The 18,621-nt window shown below is 52.2% G+C and overlaps 1 protein-coding gene across 1 annotated transcript; it reads left to right on the top strand.

Moving 5' to 3' along the window:
* The first annotated feature begins 690 nt into the window (after positions 1 to 690).
* Positions 691 to 9,313, top strand: Zdhhc22 (zinc finger DHHC-type palmitoyltransferase 22). Its single transcript, XM_051196101.1, has 3 exons — positions 691 to 1,098; positions 2,811 to 3,352; positions 8,771 to 9,313. Exons 2-3 carry the CDS (start codon positions 2,827 to 2,829, stop codon positions 9,034 to 9,036), a joined length of 792 nt encoding a protein of 263 aa, XP_051052058.1. The 5' UTR covers positions 691 to 1,098; positions 2,811 to 2,826; the 3' UTR covers positions 9,037 to 9,313.
* The last annotated feature ends 9,308 nt before the right edge of the window (positions 9,314 to 18,621 follow it).

The following is an 18,621-nucleotide window of genomic DNA, read 5'->3' as shown; positions in this document are numbered from 1 at the left end:
GTTGTCCACACACACACACACACACACACACACACACACACACACACACACACACCAAAGCTGCCCCTGGGTGCCAGGTGATGCTGAAGCGGCAGAGAGTGAAAAACAGAAGCATTGTGCTAGAACCAGGTTCAAATCCAGGCCCCACCACTCACCTGCTGCATGACCTTGAACATGTGACTTAGCATTGCCTTCTTGGCCCTAGAATGGGTCTCAGCAAGCTTCAGGGACTATCCTGGAGGATTAATGCAGCTGTCATGTCATGGGTTCAGCACGGTGCCTGTTACTTAAGAAAGGGCCAATCTGTAGTGTTAATGATGATCTAAGACACAAACAATCCTCATCCCAAGTAGGCTTTACAGCTACTCTCATTCAATCCTCTACCCTACAGAAGACCCTGGAATGTAGGCTCACCCAGTAAATAGTGAACGGTGGCTATCAACACCCAGGTAGATGGGCTCTCACCCCTCAGTTACCAGACCTTCTGAGCTAATGCTGATTTTCATGGGTGTTGCCCTGGTAAGCTGAGCTCTCAACAGCCCACATCCCCTCACCCCGCAATACACACACACACACACACACACACACACACACACACACACACACAAGGTTTCCTTGGTCTTAGCCAACAGCAGGAAGGGGTGGTCATAGACAGGAAGAGGGTAGGAGGGGAGGTCAGGGTTTGCCTGGAGCTTCTGCATCAGGACTGAATCCCCACCTCCCAGTTGGAACTGGGGTTGCAGTAAGGCAGGGCACCACAACCCGCCCTGGGGGAGCCGAGAAGGGCGGGGATGTGAGGGGCAAGTCCTCAGTGCTGAGCCAGTGGCCAGAGCACCGCCCCCAGGAGCGGAGGGAGGGGTGGAGGAGCTGGGGGGTGCCCAGCTGCCATCCCCGCTGCCTCCTGGCCCCCACTCTCTGGCGCCCAAGCAGGAGGGCGGCAGCTGACCGCTCCCTCCTTCCCACACCCCCGCTACCTGCCCAGTCCCCCGAAGCGAAGCGTGAGAAGGCTGAGAGCCAGTCGGGCGAACCCACAACTTTGCAGCCTCGGGGAAAACCAGGGTCGGCGTCCGGGGCTGCTCCTGTCGCCATCCGAGCTGGGTGAGTTCATCCCCCAGTCCTCTGCGGTGCTGCGGTCGCTCCGGGGGGGCGTCTGTCCGGGTGTCCTGGAGGCAGTGGCGGAGGAACCGGCGGGGTGCCCGCGCTGCTTGGGTCCGCAGGGCTCCGATGCCGCCGTCAGAGGCCGGTGGTGCGGGCGCCGGTGCTGAGCGGACAGCTCCCCACGCTCGCGTCGCCAGCCACTCTCTGTGGGCCTTTGCGGGACTCAGGGCCCCGGCTGCGGCCGCCCACCCGGCGCCCCGCACTCCCCCAGCCCAGTCCTTTGCCTTCCCAGAGCCGCGGCGCATCTGGAGGCTGCTCCCGCGCCCCCCTGGCGACTGGCGCCGGGAAGACACTTGCTTCCCTCGCCGGAGCCTGGTACTCAAGGCTTTGTGAAGTGGGCAGCGCCCCCGTGGCCTCTGGGGATGCATGACTATGGGGAAGCTGAGTCCCCAGAGATCATCCCCCAGTGATGCCCTGAGCTGCGCCCCAGCTGTGCAGAGAGACCTCAGGTCCCTAGAGCTGTAAGCACAGTCACCTGCAAAGAAGATTACAAGGTGACCAATATCTCAGCCCGGACCTTGGCCCCAGGCCGTGGCATCCATCTATCCTGGATGCAGCCACCTTCCCAGAACTTTTCTTGTGCCTACTTCAGGCCGATTACTTAGACCACTGAAAAGTTCTTCTCGACATACAGAACCTATTTCCCTGTGGTATCCGAAGTTGCGCAGGGGCTCCGGCTGTAGGAGGTGAGGCTGCATTCGGCTCTGTGTAGGGGTAGCATCCCAAGAAAGCTGCCAAGCATCCACTAGTCCACCCAGGACGGGCTTCTTGGCATCGAAAGGGTTTCGGCGCCTTGGGGATTGTTTGGGTTTCTCCCGCCAGGAGAGAGAAAGGCGGGTGCGAATGAGCGATTTCAATTTCATTGCCTCAAAGGAAAACACTCTTTGCAAAGATTTTATAGAAATAGTCAGGGTAACCAGAGACTGGAAAATGAACTGATCAGGACTCACAGGCATGAGTAATCTAGCTACACCTCCACCCTACCCAGCCCCTGAGCACTGTATCGACTGTTTAATTGGTTTTTTAAAAGAAAAAGCCAGGTGGTAGTGGGTGGGTATACACACACAAACCCAGACTCACACAGGTAACACACGAGTCTCACAAGGGAACACACATCATGGTTCACCTCACAAACTACTCCCAAAGAGCCTTGGGTAACCTGTGAGGTCACAGAATAGTGCTCAAGATAGGAGTGGGGGGCAGGGGTGAGCCAGGATTTCCAAGAATCCAAAGGGTCTCTCCACCCTCATTTGATCCTTCTCTTCCTCCTAGAGGAGCCTCAGCCAGAGATCCCAAAAGTGGGTTGTTTTCACTACTGTGATAACATAGCAGTTCCATCCCTCAGCCCCTAGACCCCACCCCTCCCCCACAGACAATCACTCCAGACTGCACACAGGCCCTTCCCTCCTGTGCCTGTCCTCCATGACTCCAAGGCAACAGAGACTTATCCAAAGTAGGTCTGGCCAGGGGCAGGCCTCTGTGGTCTCTGGGTCTCTAACATGCTCCGTCCCAAATTGGGGAAACCGGAAAGGGTGGTCCATGGGGCAGAGTTTGGGAGATTTGTGTACAGCCCTCCCCTTAGACCAAGGAGAAGAGAACCAAGATGACCCTAGACACCGCTGTAAGGGTTCCTCTCTCCTTGCGCCCCTTAGGAATGTAATCGAGGAGATGCTGGCCCTGCGGCTGCTCAACGTGGTGGCCCCCGCCTACTTCCTTTGCATTTCCCTGGTGACCTTCGTACTGCAGCTCTTCCTCTTCCTGCCCAGCATGCATGAGGACCCCACAGCCACCCAGCTCTTCTCGCCTGCCCTGCTTCACGGAGCACTCTTCCTGTTCCTCTCAGCCAATGCCCTGGGCAATTACGTCCTGGTCATCCAGAACTCCCCAGACGACCTGGGTACCTGCCAGGGAACCTCATCCCAGCGATCTCAGTGCCCACCACCGAGCACCCACTTCTGCCGAGTGTGCTCCCGAGTCACGCTGAGGCACGACCACCACTGTTTCTTCACCGGCAACTGCATCGGCAGCAGGAACATGCGCAACTTCATCCTGTTCTGCCTGTATACTTCGCTGGCCTGTCTTTACTCCATGGTGGCCGGCGTGGCCTACATCTCAGCTGTCCTTTCCATCTCCTTCGCCCATCCCCTGGCCTTCCTCACGCTCCTGCCCACTTCAATCAGCCAGTTCTTCTCCGGTGAGTGGGCCTTGGGAGGTCTGGCAGACGAGACCTCCTAGCCCATCCCCAAGTTTTTCAAATAAAAGCACAGGATATTCAGCTCCTAGCGTCAGATTAACAGTCGTTTGGTATGATTATGCTCCAGTATTTCAGGAGGCATATTAAGAGAACAGACTGTAATCTAGCAGAGATTCAGATTAACTGGGCATGCTCTATTTCCCCTGACATTCTGCCTTCCTCATCTTTCACACTATATGTTACTCATAAAAGTTATGGCAACCAAGCTGTACACCTTTCAGGCCAGGCACTTCCTTTCGGAGCTCATGCAATGTTCCCCCATTGGTTTGGACTCCCCACCTTCTGCAGCAGTCCTGTCCACAAATCCCTTCAGGTCCTCTTACCAAACAACCACAGTGAGGCTAAACTTGACTTCAGGCCATGCTCGGCAGGAAGCTAACCACTACCCTACAATCTCCCACCCGCTAATTTCGACTCCACCAGGCACTTCTGCCTTGGTAGGTGAGCTGAGAGCCACCTCAACTGGCTACAAGTCCATTCTCCAGGGATCCAGTCTGGTGTGGGATCTGGCCCTCTGGAAGGCTGTGACCCCTGCTGGACTTCGACACATGAGTCCTCATACTGGTGTCCACGTGGGCTGTAGTTTGAATCATATGTCTCAGAGCATCCCATGATGCCTGGCCCTGCGAGACTCTGCTCCTGGCAGCAATCCTATTTTACTTGGCCTTGGCATTTATCTCTACTTCATTTCCTTCCACTCTTTTCTTGCCCTGACCTTTGATTCTGACCAATTTGCTCTCTACAATTAGTAGTGTGCACACAAATTTGGGTCTGGGGCTCTTGGGTCCGTCCATTTCTCAGATAAAGAAACTGAGTCTTAGCTGGGACTAAATAACCTGCCTAGTGTCTTACTTCCCTGGAATAACTATCTCTGGCCTGTATCCAGGTGCTTAAACCACAATTCAGTGCTGTTCCTCAGCTCCCATATTCCCAAACACAGTGACTTGACCTTTTAGAGTCAAAGAAAGGCTTCTACAGGAAGCCTGATTGTCCTGATGTACCTGGGCTGGACTGGACTGGACTGAGCTGGGCTGGGCTGGACTGGACTGGACTGGACTGGGCTAGGCTGGGCTGGGCTGGGCTGGGCTGGACTGGGCTGGACTGGACTAGACTGGACTGGGCTGGGCATTTGAAAAAAATTGGCTGTATATACCATAAGGGGAGCCTCATTTTAGCCTCTGTTGTATCTGTAACCCAGCTCTTCCCAGACATAGACCTATCATGCCATTTAGCAGTGGAAACACAGTAGCCCAGGGAGGACCAGTCATAATAAATGCCTGGATGGCTGGTGGCTAAGCTGGACCCAGAACTTGGAGCTTTAGGGCCTTCTGGATCTTGGTGCTGGCAAAAGAGGCTGCCAAGACAAAAATAAGCAAGGTGGGGGAAGGCAGGTGGGTGGGTTGGGGGTGGAGTGTGAGAGCAGGCAGGTGGAGTGAGGAGAAGAGCCAGAGAACCTGATTACACATCTTTTTCCAAGTAGTCTCACCAACCATAAAAATGGGTGGTTCCAGAAGGAGGACCTTGAAATGGTTTGATTTAAGTCTGGTGTGAGGCCTGTCCATATGTGCTAGGTTTGGGAAATACGGAAGAAAGGAAGCCTCTCGCTTTGATCTGATGGGAGAAAAGAGCCAGCCCATGCCCACCTCAGGGCCCAGGCATCTGTTCTGGCTTTAGGATGAGTCTCACATTCCTTCACGATGCCCACTAGAAAAGGGAATTCAAGACTTCTCATCACCAGATCCATCTCCTCTTCCTCCTTTCCTGGCCCTTCACATCTTTCTCTGGCCCTCTGTGCGAGGCCACACACACACACACTCAAACACACACACACACACTGAAACACACACTCAAACACACACACATTGACACACTCACACACATTGACACACACACACACAAATTCACTCACACACATTCACACACCCACGCACACACACATTCACACACACACTCTCTCTCTCACACACACTCACACACATTCACACACTCACTCACACACATATTCATACACTCACACACACATTCACACACACATTCACACACACTTTCTCACACTCACACATTCACACACACAAATTCACTCACACACATACACATTGACACACTCATACACACAATCACACACATACTCACACACACATACACACACATTCACATACTCTCTTTCTCTCACACACACACTCTCACACACATACACATTCACACACTCACACACATATTCACACACACTCACACATACACACATATTCACACAACTCTCTCTTTCTCTCTCTCACACACACTCACACACACATTTGCAAACACTTTCTCTCTCTCACACACTCTCACACACACATTCGCACACTCTCACACACACACTCACACACATTCACACACACTCTCTCTCACACACACACTCAAACACACATTCACACACACTCTCTCACACTCACACATACTCTCTCTCTCTCACACACACACACACACCTGTTCAGCTCCCTCCTTTGAGACTCTTCTTCCCCAGTTCCTGGTCCATATGGCCCAGAGCATCCCCTCTTACTGCTCAGGAGAACAGGCAAGCAGAAGTGTGGACCAAGGCAGTTGTTTAATAGAAATCACCCAAGATCAAGGCCTGCCACTGGCACCTGAGATGATTGTAAGTGGGACCCTGAAAGCCTCCCACCTTTGTGTGTGTGGTGGGTGGGTGGGGGCTCTAAAAATGAAATTTCCAAAAATGCAGATACCACTGCAGATCCTCTGCTAACACCAAAGGTAAGAGAGAGGGTCAGCTGAGGAAGTTTAAGAAGAGTTCCTTCCTTTTGGCTTCATGTCTCCTGTGTGAGCTCCATTCTTATCTAGAGAATGGAGATGACACCACTTTGCATGGACCATGGCATTTGGGTTAGTATCCCTCTGGCAGATTCCACTAGAAGGGCCAGTAGGAGAAAAAGGTGGCTAGAACATATTGAATGCCTATTTTGTGTCCCATTGGATGTGTCTCATTACATCCAATCATTAGCACTAATCTAGGAGACAGCTACTTTTTTTTTTTTTTTTTTTTTTTAAAGCTGGGGAACCAAAGGCTCTGCTAGGTTAAGTTGCTTCTAACTAGTGCAGCTTTGGATTCTGGGTCCATTCTTTTCTGGCCCACCACCTCCATGTCTAGTCTTGCTTCCTTGCTGAATGGCCTCTTTGGGAGGAGGGGGGCTGCCTTTGCCCAAATAGAATATTCTGGGGTAGGTTTGACAAAAGTGCTAGAGATGGCTGTGGCGGGGGGGGGGGTGGAAGGACAGAGGAGATTAGATGATGTAATCTTTCAGATCCCTTAAGAAAGTTTTGTGATTTTTCTGAAAGAAGAAAAATTATTACATAGTTTAGAGGCGCTGAAGCAGCCAGGCCAGGTAACTTCAAACACTTTGAAAGAAAGAAGCATGTCCCCAGAATAGCTTTCTGTAGATGCTGCATGGGGCCAGCAAAAAGCCAAAAAGGTCTTTGCCGCATTCCTTGATTTAGAAACCTGTGGGAAATGGTTTCCATCTGCCAGGCTTGTTACTGGGGCTGAGTTGCAAGGCAGGTCTGAGCTGGACAGCTCTAAGGCTCTCACATCCTAGCTTGAGGGCTAGATTGCACATCAGTATTCCTCAGGCTAGAAGGGCACCATGTCCCTGGGAGTCTCTGCCCTGCACATGGCTGCCCAAGCTAATTTGTACTGACAAGGAAAAAGTGGGTCACAGGATGGCCCAGCCCCATTTGAGTCTGTTCTCTGATGCCCCCAACAATGGTGGAGGGGCTTCTCCAAATGCCAGCTGGAACAAGATTTCTGTCCTCTGGGCAGCTAGACCTGTTTGTCTCTAACTTTGCAAAGAAAATCCTGCCACCCAAGCTCCTAGGGTTGAGGAAAGAGGCCAGCAGATCGATTCATCTTGGCTGCTGAACGAATCCATCGTGGATCAGACTAGCAGGTGTTGAAGCCTACTTCTCAGGAGTCTGGAAACTGGGGCCTGGGAAGAGGTATGCTGGGGGAAGGGAAGACGATGGAGATGTGTGTGGGTAGACGGGGTTGTAAAGCAACATCTCTGAAGCAGGCACCCAAGCCTAGCTGCAGAAGGCAATGGTGAGGTTGCCCAGCTGAGAGATGAAGAAAGACCTCTGAGTTCTGTTCTCAATCCTCTGATCCAGCTGCAGCCCAAGCCCTGGAAAGGTGGGGGGAGGCCAGAGGATCTTATTCTCCTCCTCTGAGCCATGATATTCAGCACTGACTGAAAACCACAACTCTGGCAACTCCAAACCCCTGTAATGCTGTAAACCTATGAAGCATTATTATACCCATTCTGCAGATGAGTAATCTACAACTCAGAGAGGCTAAGAACCCTGCACAGGTCCACACAGCTGGGAAATTCAAACTCAGCACGGATGAATCCTCCCACCTCAAACTCTGAGGACACATGAGGTCTCTTACTGGTGGACATTTTAAAACAGCCACGGAGAGTGGTGGGTTTGGAAGGTGTAGAAGAGGTGCTGTCCCGTGTCAGGGTGCTGAACTGGTGGCCTTAGGGATTAATCCAAGCACACTTTCCAGTATGCTTACCTTGTTACGACTTGTCTCCTCTCATGAGTTTTTGTTATAATTATGTATAATGTTTGTTTGTTCAATTTGAGGAGGGTGACGGGCGGTGTGTACGTACTTCATTGCTCTATCCTCTTGGAGCCTTAGCCAGTCGGTGTGACTGACAGGACAGCTTTGGCTGAGTGTTCCAGTGTCTCTTTTGTTAACATTAATGACAGAATTGTTCTCTAAGTCTGTTCTGTGCTCTGCCCTTGAAGCCGAGCTCGTGACTGTTCCTTCCCATGGCCAGGTCCTGTTCTCCATCATGCTGTCGCTTTCCCAAATCCTCCCAGACAGTGCTCCCAGCCTCACAGGGAGAACTGACTGCAGTCTAGACAGCAGCCCAGGTGCCAGCTCCCTCTTTAGGGTCCTAAGTTCGCTCCTCTTTCCTCGTGTGACCCTACCCTCTCCCCCGCCTGCTTCCAATCCAGAAAGTGAAATGGGAAGCATTTCTGCCTCTAGGGAAATGTGCAACGTCTAGTCTGTGCCAGAAATGCGGAGGGCTCTTTTCGCTGAGCTCATCTAGCTTGTTCTCCATCTCCCTAGGCCCCCGGTTCTTCTTCCCCTCTCCTCGAGAGCCATCAGCACTAAGGAAAACTTGGGGCAAGGAACTCTGCCACAGTCTCACAGACTGCGGAGCTGAGATTGCTACAAATCGCAACTTCCAGATCGCGAGCCTCTCTCGCTGCCTGGCAGCGGAAAGCGCCAGAGCTCGGTGCGCCTGGGTATGTGCCCTGGGTGTAAAGTGGTCTGGTGTTTCCCTTCCCCCGCAGGAGCTGTCCTCGGTTCTGACATGTTCGTCATTCTCATGCTCTACCTCTGGTTTGCTGTCGGCCTGGCCTGTGCCGGCTTCTGCTGCCACCAGCTGCTGTTGATCCTCCGGGGGCAGACCCGCTACCAGGTTCGGAAAGGGTTGGCAGTGAGAGCCCGGCCCTGGCGCAAGAACTTACAGGAGGTCTTCGGAAAGAGGTGGCTGCTGGGCTTGCTGGTCCCCATGTTCAATGTGGGGACTGAAAGCTCCAAGCAGCAGGACAAATAGCTGGCAAGTACGCCTGTCATTTCTCTGTCTCAGTTCCTCCTGAAGACCACAGCACCCCTGTCTCCACCTGTGAAACACCACAACCTCCCCTAGGAAGGGCATCATATCCACCCCGGGTCTTCAACCCTCTGAGGATTCATAACAGGTGCATTCTGACACAGAGGGGAAATAGCCATCAGGGTACCACTAGGTTTCTCAAAGCCCAGCCAGGTAGGTAGCTGCTAACCTGTTAGGATGTTTCTGCTTCAAGTTATCTTCTGGGAAGCCCTTTCCTCAGCTCCTGTCATGTCTCAGGTCCTCACTGCTTCTGCTAAAGTCCTTCTCCTCACGTAGATAGTGGAGACTACACTCTGGCTGCTGGTAGGAGACACCACAGGACCTGAAGGCTGGTAAATGGCAGCCCAGGAAGCTGTGCCAACTGGTAGGGGTGGGGATGCATGCTCGTCCCCTATAAGGGACGGATAGTACTGTGTGTCTTCAGGGAAGCACAAACACTTGCTGATTAGTCCATGTACAAGGTCTTTCCCCTGGAGACAGCAATCAATGGCCTGAGACTTTTCAATGCTGTTTCCTGCCCTGCCCAGCCCAGGAGTAGCTGGATATTCCACCCCTCCCCCCGGGATTCCTCTGGCATTTGGTCTCCAGCTTCCATATTTTTGCTAGATATTAGGAAGGGAAGAAGGAAGGGAGAAAAGGAAGTTACCCATAAGTAATAAGGGACGTGTGTTTCTATATAGCCTATATAATTGTGTGTGTGTGTGTGTGTGTGTGTAAGAGGGGATGGACGTGACAAGTGTTGTTATGAGCACAGAGGAAGTGTGAGTATTGGAGGGGCAGGATGGAGGGACAAATGGGTTGACTCTCTTGAAACCATCCAGTGTTTGAACATTACCTAGAGTGAGTGCTGACCATTGGAGGTATTTTAACAGTATCTAGACAATTATCTGGCAGGAGTGCTATGAAAGAGATTTTTGTTCTAGTTCTAGATGAACTTAAAGATCCCTTTATGTTCCTGATTCTATAGTCCTCTTTGCCACTGCTGGGCCCAAGGACAAGATCTTTAGAGGTTACCGGCTTTAGGGGTTAGCTGCTTTCATGGGGCTGGGATGAGATGAGTGTGCGGAGAGTCTAAACGTCAGAACACAGACTTTGCACCCAATCCAGCCTTTCAGGAGACCTCCTGATGTCAGCAGTAGCTAAGAGGGGCTGGCACCCGAGGACAGGGAGATGTAACTGTGTTAGGGCCAGGTGGCAGCAAAGGGAGAGAAAAGCCTGAAAGTCACAGTCAGCCCTGAGGGATTAGTGGGGATGACAGGACAGAGGGGTGCAATTGCCAGTCCATTCCTGACTGCCTGATTAGATCTAGATGGAGTACTGCCTTATACTCTGAGATCCTGTGGATCAGACAGACCCCTGGGCATATGAAGGAGTGGGAACCGCATAAAAACCCTCTCCTGACTTGGTCCCACGGCAATCCAACGTTCATACAAGCATTGAGGCTGAAGCCCACAGACTGCAGTGTCCAGTGGGTAGCCCACTGGCCCCAGTCATTGCTCCATAAGATCCTGAATTCTTGAACAAAGCTTAGGAGGATTTTATGCAGGCTCCTACTCTGGTGCCCTCCAGAGGGCTAATGTAGTAATGGCTTTTCTGCTCACACGTCACGTCTCCCTCCAGCATTGATTCTTTGGGGCCTCCTATTTATTGTTCATCCTTCATCCGTTCACAATGCCTATATTTCTCAAGCACCAACTGTGGGCAGAGTCTCGGTAACTGGCCATCCAGGTGCCCACCATCAAGGGCAGCTGATTCCTACAGGTCCACTCTGCTACCTTGGCAGTTGTTGAAGCTGAGCCCTTGGAGGGAAAATATGTGGAGGGCTGAAAGGGAGCCCAGGGTTCCTCAGTAGAGGAACCATTAAAGGTATCTTCACTCACAATTCTGGACACACTTTAAGCGTCACGAGGAAACAAGAGGTGGGAGAGGTCTAGACAACTCAAGACTTAGAGACCACTTGACCCTAGAGTTCAAATTTGGAAGCCAGCCTTGCATTGTCCAGGCTCAGCACCACGGAGCCTGACATCCCAAAAGAGGAAAGGAGAACGCCAGGTGGGCAGCTCCTTAAATACCAGTCAGTGAGCGGTGGCTGTGGGGAATTTGCCAGGTGTGGCACTTGGGTAGCATTTGTGCACATGGCCCTCTGTTATTAATGAAGAATATAAATAAAATATGTGGTTTCCAACTGTATTTCATTTGACTGTCTGGTTGGTGGCAGGACCGCAGGAATAGCATGTACTGGTGCTGACTTACAATGATTGAGAATACTTCTGGGAGCTGGAGAGATGGCTCAGTGGTCAAGAACACTGGCAGCTCTTCCAGAGGACCCAGGTTCAATTCCCAGAACCCACATGGCAGCTCACAACTGCCTGAAACTCCGATTTCAAGAGATCCAACACTTTCACACCAATGCACATAAAATAAAATTAAAAAAAAAAAAAGAGTAGTTCAGTTCCAGTTCCAGTGAGCAAGTAACTATACAAGATTCCCTGAGCAATGCACTTCTGGTACCCCTGTTCCTCCCTAGAGACCCCAGAGCCAATGAACAATCCGGCACTAATCCAGGACCCTGATTCTACCTCCTCTCACTCTCCACACACCTATGTCTATTATGACTGGTCAGGGCCATGCAGCATGGTGATGGTATGATTCTCAGCCTTGGCAGATAGTAGGTTTATGACACTGAGGTCTGTGAACCACAGTGACACTGAATAAAAGGTCTCATCTGAGAATTTTCCCCTCCCTCGTCCTTGATACAGAGGGGTAGGTAGGGAAGAAGATGAGAAGCCATCTGCTTCTTCATCTCAGTTAGCAGGCTAGCTTGAGAACAAGCCAGGGCCTCCTGATCTCTCAGGTTGCCATCATTGGGGGCAGCAAGGAGGGTTCTGGAATCTGTAGGGTATGAGCCTCTGAAGCATCCTAAAGATACTCAGACCTGGACAAATGGCACACAAAGGGAAAATGTTGACTCAGTGTGACCCATCAAAGCTCAGACCAGCACACAGCCAGCAGACCAAACCCTGATAGGCTGGGCAGCCCATTGTCAGCGTATGTTCTAGAGATCATAGCCCGCCCATTCCATAGGCCAACACCAGCCCTGCCCTTTTCAGCCCTGTAGCCTTGATGCCTAGCAGGGGTGAGGTACATAGTCACTGCTCAACAATTACTACTGAGTGCTTGCTACCCACCACTTACTCCCAGATGTGCCCAGTGCCGTGCTCTGCATACTGCAGGCTCAGCAAATTCTGATGCTGTGGAGGTTTTTGCTCTGGGAGAGGCTCATTGGAATGCTCAGGGGCAGAGAGTATTATGTCCAGTTCTCAGGATGGGGTGGAGTTTCCATTTGTGCAGGCCCGGGTAGATGGGTGAGATTTGCGCAGCTTGAGAGGGAGAAGGGCTCTTTCGGTAGGAGCGTGCCTGGAGCCTTGAAGCACAGGGACCATCACAGCAAGAAAGAATGCAATCTGAGAGCCGTTATATGATCAGGAAAGACTTTGAACACCACGCTGAGTATCTGTGATGAGTCTGAGGGACAATAAGGAGCCACTGTCATTCTGGAACGCCAGCATCAGTACTGGAGTGCCTACTCCAGAGAAAAAGTAGAGTCTTGGAAGACAAAGGAAGAGGGAGAAATACCGTCATCTGACAATTACAATTTGGGTAGAGGCGGGGCTGTGGGCTGGGCCAGAGGAGCCGTGGGTCAGAGACACTTCTCAGACACACATGGCATGACTAGAGGGGGCCACAGAGAGAGAAGCCATCTGCTGGTTGAGACTGCATGACTTCAAAGGACGGGTTGGCGGGGACACTGCTATAGGGAGGTCAGGATGCCGAGACCTGGGCCACAGGAACACTCACCTTTATCAGTGGTGTGTCAGCAGTTAACTAGCCACTCTGCCACCGTGGCGGAAGAAGGGATTGGGGGACAACTGCAGCCCACACTTTGCAGCACCACAACTCTTGACCCCCAAAGCTATGTGCCTGCTTCAGAAAGAAGCCATAAGCACTCTGGCTTTACAAGCAGTACTAAAGGGCAGTACCTGCCCCTTCGCCCAGTGCCTATGCACGCCCCCTGCTTCCAGACAGTGTGTGAAGTCTATTTTGGCTCACGTCCTGCTCAAACAAGGTATAAGCACCCCGACTCTTAGGTCCAGGAGCACACAAAACTCAGGGAAGAGAGCAAACTTGTGGAACTTTGAACTACAGCCCCTTTGCTTCTGCTTAGCAAGCTGGCCCTGAGCTCCCAGGAACTCAACTCCTTCCTTAGGGCCTCCATGGTTATTGTCATCATCTGTGCACTTGCCTGGCCCCGGAGTGACCTGTGTCCTCCAAGTGGTCCTGCTCTGATTCCAGGCATATTCACAGGGATACTTGGGATGTGCCCTCCATGAGGGTAAAAAGGAAGAAAAGATGACTCAGTAATTCAGAACATATACTGCTCTTCCAGAGGACCTGAGTTCAAATCCCACCACGCACATTAGGTGGCTCACAACTACCTGTAACTCCAACTCCATGGGGTCCCAGTACCTTTGGCCTCTTCAGGAACCTGCACTCATGTGCACAGATACAGAGACACACATGTATGAGCTCACTCGCACAATTAAAAAATAATTTTAAAAAATTTTAGAGAAAGGATTTGCAAGGACTAAGGGGCCAACTGCTTTAGTGAGGAGGCAGAGCCTAGACCTCCGTGGCCCTGTGAGTCTGCTGTGCAGGGCAGGGCAGGAGGTGCCTGGAAACAGCTCCTCTCCTCCATCCCTCCATGCTCTCATTGTACACAGTGCCGGCCCAGCTACTCCACTCATCCCTCAAACATTCACTGATGCTGACTCTGTGCCAGGCACAGTGCCAAGAACCAGAAAAGCAAAGATGAATGAGACCTCAGGGAGCTCGCAGAGAAGAAGACAAATTGCAGACAGTTGTGATTCAGCAGTAGGAGCAAGCTGATGGGAGGACAAGGCGCTACGGGAGCCTGGAGGACATCACAGCACCCGCTCAAACGTGGGTGGTCTGGAAGGCTTCCCAGAGGAGGCAACGTGTAGATCGGGCGTGATGCATAGGAACACACCAGGCAGGCAAGCAGGGCTTGGGGGTGGGAATGGAGGAAAGATGTGCATAGATTCCTGGGAATAGCAAGTCAAGGTTTGAAAGTGATGAGATGTGTCCATCAGCCACAGTTAGAGATCCTGTCCCAGGGCCATGCTCCCCAAGAGCCCTGCCTCATCTTCTTGATAATTTTTTATGAAACCATGCCTTACCTCAGCTCACAATGTCCTTTGGGTGCCAACTGATGTCTGAATGGCCTCTACACTGGAACCCAATTCTGAGGGAATCTGTCCAAGGCTGCTGATGAGTTTGGCTGCGAACATAAATAATCTCTGGATTCCCTGTGCCAAAAGAGGGGTTCGTGGGAGCTTCTTACCACCCCTGCTTTCCCGAATAGCCTCAGCAAACAGGGTGGAAGGAAGCCTTCCTACCACAAAGACTTAGGGGAAGACCGGACCCGACTGGAGGGGTTGGCCTTCCTTGTATCCATCGCGTCATCTTGCTTGGCAAGGCATCCCTTGTGGCCCTCTATGCCCAATGACCTGGTGGCCCCTCACAGTTCTTCCTTTAGTCTGAACATCTTTAACCTACACATCTCCCACTCTGTCTACATCTTCCTCCTCTATAGGGCATTGCCTTGCCTGAACCAAACTAGTCTGGAACAATCTGCCTAAATTCCCATGGCTCTCTGCTGCTGTGACTGCCCCCTCCTGTGAGTTTGTCTGCTGCCTGCACGCTACACCCTCAGAGTCAGGGAAGGAGATGTGGGGTCCTTTGCCCCAGTTCCATGTTGATATATTTTTAATAGGATTAATAATGACTAGCGTTGGCTGGGCATCTCCCATCTGCCTGGCCTTTGTCATGCATATACTTTACCTGTGTTAATTCATCTATTTCCCCAAAGCAACCTTGTGAAGTGTCAACTCTGTTATAACCCTATTTTCCACGTTTTTTTAAGGGGAGGGGGCTTAGAGAAGTTATTAATTTGCCCAAATCCCTCACAGCTAGTAAGTGGCAGAGCCTAGCTTCATAGCCGTGAAACCTGCTCCAGTGTCTAGCCTTTCTCTCCGAGCACCAGCCTCTGTGTTGTGAATTATTGTAAATATTCAACCAATTCCCTGCTGAAAAGAACAAGGAGTCAGGGTTTCCCTCGATAATTCTTGGGTCCATTCCTTCACTGTATGCACTGGACAGCTAGAATGTAGCAGGAATTAGCTGTGCAGAAGTGCTAGGCTCAGCCTCTGCCCTGAAGGGATGCTCATGATGCCTGCTGACACCCCGTGTGCGGGCCTTCCTAAACTGGGGATAGTGACAGCTTTACAGCTTCCAGAGTCCTAGGATGACAAGTCTGAGCTCCTACTGGCTGCACCCCTACAGAGACCAAATGTGGTCAAAGGGCCCTCATCATCCCAACTTTTGGAGATTCAGGTAGAGGTAGTATGGGCGTGGGAAGTGGGGTGGAGGTGGGGGTCAGAGGGAGTAGGCTGCCAGAGAAGACCTCTCTACACAAGCTCATCTAAGATGCTAAGAAAGAGACCTCCCGCAGAGCCTTGGCTGGCTACTGGCATGGCTCACAAATCCAGGCTTAGGCCAGTGAAGGTACAAAGCTCTGGAGGAGGGACCGGCACCACCCCAAACCAGAACCCCAGCGAGGCAGGGAGGAACTGGGCTCACTAGGCATCATGAGGCCTTCAGGACAAAAGGCAAACGTGCAAAGTCTTTCGGCCCTCCTGTCCCCAATGCCGCCTCTCCGGACTGCTTGTGACGCTTTACTTATTCCTCACCATTAGTGTCCCCCAGCAAAAATATTTTCAAATTCCAGGCGGCATTTGCCTCTAAACCTTTTGAAACAAGATGCCTCCTTAGGTAGGAAGCCACTGAGAGCCAGCGACTGGGGAAGGAAGCCCCCAGCAGGAGCCATGGGAAGGGCGCTGGCTGAGGACATCTTCGGGATCTGTGCGGGGAGCCGCAAGGCAGCTAAGCAGGGAGCAATGGCAGAATTGAGCAATAGCCTCACACGTCCTTGGTCAATGAGTCCATCCCACTCACTCCCCACCCCCAAAGATCATCACATCCAGTACCTGGTGATTCTGAGTCATTGGGATGACCCCCACCCCCATCCCCAGGGGCAAGCATGATGCGCTTTGCCACAAACTGCTGCCCCCTACCCCTGCCTGTTTGGTCCCCAGAGATCTATGAGTCTATAACCCCCAAAGGCCAACAAGCTTCGGGAAAGCTGAATTCTAATGCTATCTGTGTCATGGATGTGCTATGAGACCTGAACCACTCTGCCCACACGAAAACTCCCACCTAGCACGTTGTACTATGAACAGTTGGTTAGATAGCAGGAATCGAACCTAAGTGGAGAAGCCGTGGAGTGTATATAACTTGAGAACTGGAAAGACAGGAAATGAAATCATCTAAATTTGATTTTTGATGGCTGGGAGCTGCAGAGGTCACATGAGCAAGGGGGAGCTGTTCTTGCATTTAGTTCAAGACTATAGAGATTGCTCATAAAGCATGACGATGTAAAGGGAAGCCAGCCCTGGGCGGCGACGCCCATCCACGGAGCCCGCTAAGACTGAGAAATCCCTTGCCTGAGCAGCATAATTAATCCATAACAGCAGGGGGGCGGGGAGAGTGGGGCGGCTCTCAGAGAAAGGAGTTAATTAGCAACGCGTTCTGGAAAGACAATTAAATTACGGGAGACAACAGTACATTGGAGGACCCCGGAGCCCCCTATGCTGATCGCTCACACCACGCGTGGGGGTGATGTTGCAGGCGGGCGCTGCAGCACTCGAGTCTGCCGGAAGAGGGCGCCGCCCGCCGCGCCTGAGGCCACAGCCATGGGACCACGGCGTGAGACCCACTCCAGGCCCGGGGAGCTTGCTGGTGTTTACCTCGCCAAGCCACAAAGGGCTTTAGCCTGGAAAGGGCGCGCTCTGGGTCCAGATCCATGCTACCAATCATGGGCCGACGAGACCCGTCTCTACGTTGGGCCCCAGTGCGGACAGCCTGCCCGGGAGGGCGGGGAGCCAGCAGCTTGGTCTGCACAGGGGCTGTGCTTCTGCAGGTTCCCCAGAGTGCGCTGCTGGCCTGAATCCTCTGAGTCCTCCCTCCTTCTTCAGCTGGTAGTCTAGCTCCCTCGCCGTCACGCGGTGGCTTTGTTACAATAGAGATCTTTCTTGCTCTCATCTAGCCCCAGGGCTGGCGAGTACTAGGCTTCAGGAAGTTCACTCAATCACAACCACAGCCCTGGGCAACGTGATTATTAATTAGCCTTGTTCTGAAGAAGAAATCCGGGCTCCCAGAAACGCACGGTGAGTGGAGGTCGATGCCCACCTTCCGTTGGCCTCTCAGCCCTTCCCTTGGCCTGTTTTTAGCCCAAACATCTTAGCACAAAGCCTCACATCGGTGCTAATTAAGTAAGGACTCCAGGGTGAATGGCAGTTTTGTTACCTTGTTTGTCAAAGAAGCAAGAAGTATTGAGAGGGATGTGAAAATTACAGGGGATGGTATGTGTGCAAAATCCCTGGCAGTGCACTAGGACCACCAAAAGGTGGTGTCCCTGGCCCTGGACGGTTCTGGGAACCCCTGGGGACTCTTATTAAAGACGCATCAGGGCCTGTGACTCTGCATTTCTGCTCAGGCTACCTACCCTGCGGAGCTGGTCCCCACCTCCCACTGGGCCTGCACACATTCACGGTCAGCGCAGGAGTTTCAGAAATTACTGATGGGTGGGGATCAGAAGGAGGTTCTCCCGCCCAGAGAGTCTGATAAAACTGGTCTGGGTGTGACCCGATACGGATTTTTTTTTTTTTTCAAGAGGTCCTGGCAGGATACTGTTCTGTAGTCAAGCCTAGAGCTCAGTGGGTATCTATGAGGGTGTAGTAGGACAAAGTGTACGGGAGACTTGGGGGCTGAGTCACCAGAGAGGTGGGGCCAGCTGTGAGATGAAGGGTCCTAGCTACGGTGAGGCTGACAACAGCGGCCTTGACCCTTCGCTCTGCCTGGCCTAGATGGGGTGAGGCCTGGGACAGGCTGGGAAGCCCCAGAGCCGTTTGGCAGGTATTCTCCAGGATGTGTCCTAGGAAGGGCTGTATTCTGGGTGTCCGGGCCGGCTGCCAGAGGCAGGCAGGGAGCTGGCCGATTTGCTGACTAACTGTAAGTACAGAGCTGAGGCTGGTCTTGGACTGAGGCCAGCCCAGACAACCCAGCCCTCGGTTTATTAACCTGCACAGTTCACCTGTGGTGGTTACTTAGCGCCCACTACTATTGAGCGCTCACCACATGGGGTCACACTGAACTCCTTTACATCTGGCCCAACAATCTTTTAATGTTGATAGGAGCAACCCAGCTAACGAAGAAACAGGCCCCTCAGGGTTATGCAGTAGCAAGGCTCCTACAGACCAGGTGGAGGCCCCACACCACATTCGCCCCCTCCTTCATGCTCTTTCCTTGGCCATAATACTATTCCAGCCG

The sequence above is a fragment of the Phodopus roborovskii genome, unplaced genomic scaffold (genome assembly GCF_943737965.1).
Source record: "Phodopus roborovskii unplaced genomic scaffold, PHOROB, whole genome shotgun sequence".
NCBI lineage: Eukaryota > Metazoa > Chordata > Mammalia > Rodentia > Cricetidae > Phodopus > Phodopus roborovskii.
The sequence above is the reverse complement of the archived record's forward strand: the minus strand, read 5'-3'. Positions and strand labels throughout refer to the sequence as shown.